Below are 1,717 nucleotides of genomic sequence, written 5' to 3'. Positions count from 1 at the left end.
ACACTGTGTGAGACGCTCTGTGGGGCAGTGAATGAGATGAGACACAGTACAAGAGACACTGTGTGAGACGGTCTGCGGGACAGTCCATGCATAACGAAATCTTCACACACTGGAATGTGTGAAAGTCGGATGAAACATGACAATCTTTGGTTCAATACAACTTGGTCCCAACCTTTTCATTCTGACCTTTTGACATCAGCTCAAGACTAGAAATGGAGCCTTCTCGAGGCCAGGTCTGTTTTGTCAATGCACAAGGAGAAGACTCAATATGTTTTTCTTATATTATTTCAGCCATCTTGGTAGACAGACACTACCATTCACACACACACACACACACACACACACACACACACACACACACACACACACACACACACACACACAGCAACGTGTTTATTCGCTTTGCTGTTCAACCTTTCAAATGACATCCAACGTTTCATTGGACAAGTGAGGTTTGCATTAATTATAGTAATGAGACAGGAATTAGTAGGTATAAGCAACTGAGTGCCACAGTGATCAAGGACTTCCACACTGGAGCTTTCTGAAGGCTTTCACAGGTATGGATATATAGAGAGATAGTATGATAGGAAAAACGGAATAACTGAATGACAGGAAGGCATGAAGTTGGATATGGAAATCAACAAGACTAATGTTCTTACCGAGATACATCCCTGCTATGAAATAGACGTATCTTATGTACTTGCAATCAACCCTTCTGCAGAATGTGCATTGTTTCATATTTTCCTTGGCCTGTTATCTGCTATAACTGTATGTGGAAACCTTCTTGTAATAATCGCCATCATTTACTTCAAACAGCTCCAAAATTCTACAAACTTCCTCATACTCTCTCTTGCTGTGGCTGACCTACTTGTTGGGGTTTTAGTCTTTCCTCTTACCATGCAATTCTCCATAACCTTATGTCTATACGATGAAGATATATTTTGTAAAGTACGCAGCACCTTTGATGTATTATTGTGCACATGTTCTATTCTAAACTTGTGTTGTATTTCAGTTGATCGATATTATGCTGTGTGTCAGCCTTTGACATACAGAGCTAAGATAAATAATCACGTTGTTGCCATCATGATCTTGGTAAGCTGGGGGGCTTCTATTGTAATTGGAATCAGCTTCATTATTATAGGAATTTATCAAGAAAAATGTGCTGCAAAATGTGCAATTGTTGCTTTAATGGCAAACATTTTGGGACTTGTTTTCTCCTTTTACCTCCCTACAATTGTAATGCTGTTTATCTACCTAAAGATTTTCCTAGTGGCACAGAGACAAGCACGCCGCATCCAGAACACAACGAGTCAGAGGACAAAGGGTGGGGGAACAGTCAAGATGGAGAGAAAGGCCACCAAAACTCTGGCTATTGTGATAGGATTATTTTTGATTGCTTGGCTTCCTTTCTTTCTCTGTACCACCGTTCTTTCTTTTAGTCGTGTTAATGTGCCGCTTCCCCTGATTGAATTACTTAATTGGTTTGCGTTGTCAAATTCTACGCTCAATCCGTTTATTTACGCTTTGTTTTACAGCTGGTTCAGATCAGCTTTCAGAATCATCATTTCCGGAAAGATATTTCAAGGTAATTTAAAGAATACAAACCTACACTGATTTTTTTTCTGTTGTGCAGAAATACAATGTATTGTGTAGACATGAACCTGAATGACACATTTATAAACTTTACAAATATGTATGTAGAGTATACAGCCACATA

At 39.3% G+C, this 1,717-nt stretch overlaps 1 protein-coding gene across 1 annotated transcript; it reads left to right on the top strand.

Moving 5' to 3' along the window:
* Positions 1 to 574: 574 nt before the first annotated feature.
* Positions 575 to 1,717, top strand: LOC120808359 (trace amine-associated receptor 1-like). Its single transcript, XM_040161240.2, has one exon. It carries the CDS (start codon positions 619 to 621, stop codon positions 1,612 to 1,614), a length of 996 nt encoding a protein of 331 aa, XP_040017174.2. The 5' UTR covers positions 575 to 618; the 3' UTR covers positions 1,615 to 1,717.

This window comes from Gasterosteus aculeatus, chromosome 18, assembly GCF_964276395.1.
Source record: "Gasterosteus aculeatus chromosome 18, fGasAcu3.hap1.1, whole genome shotgun sequence".
Lineage (NCBI taxonomy): Eukaryota > Metazoa > Chordata > Actinopteri > Perciformes > Gasterosteidae > Gasterosteus > Gasterosteus aculeatus.
Note: the sequence above shows the minus strand (reverse complement) of the source record. Positions and strands in the feature narration are given on the sequence as shown.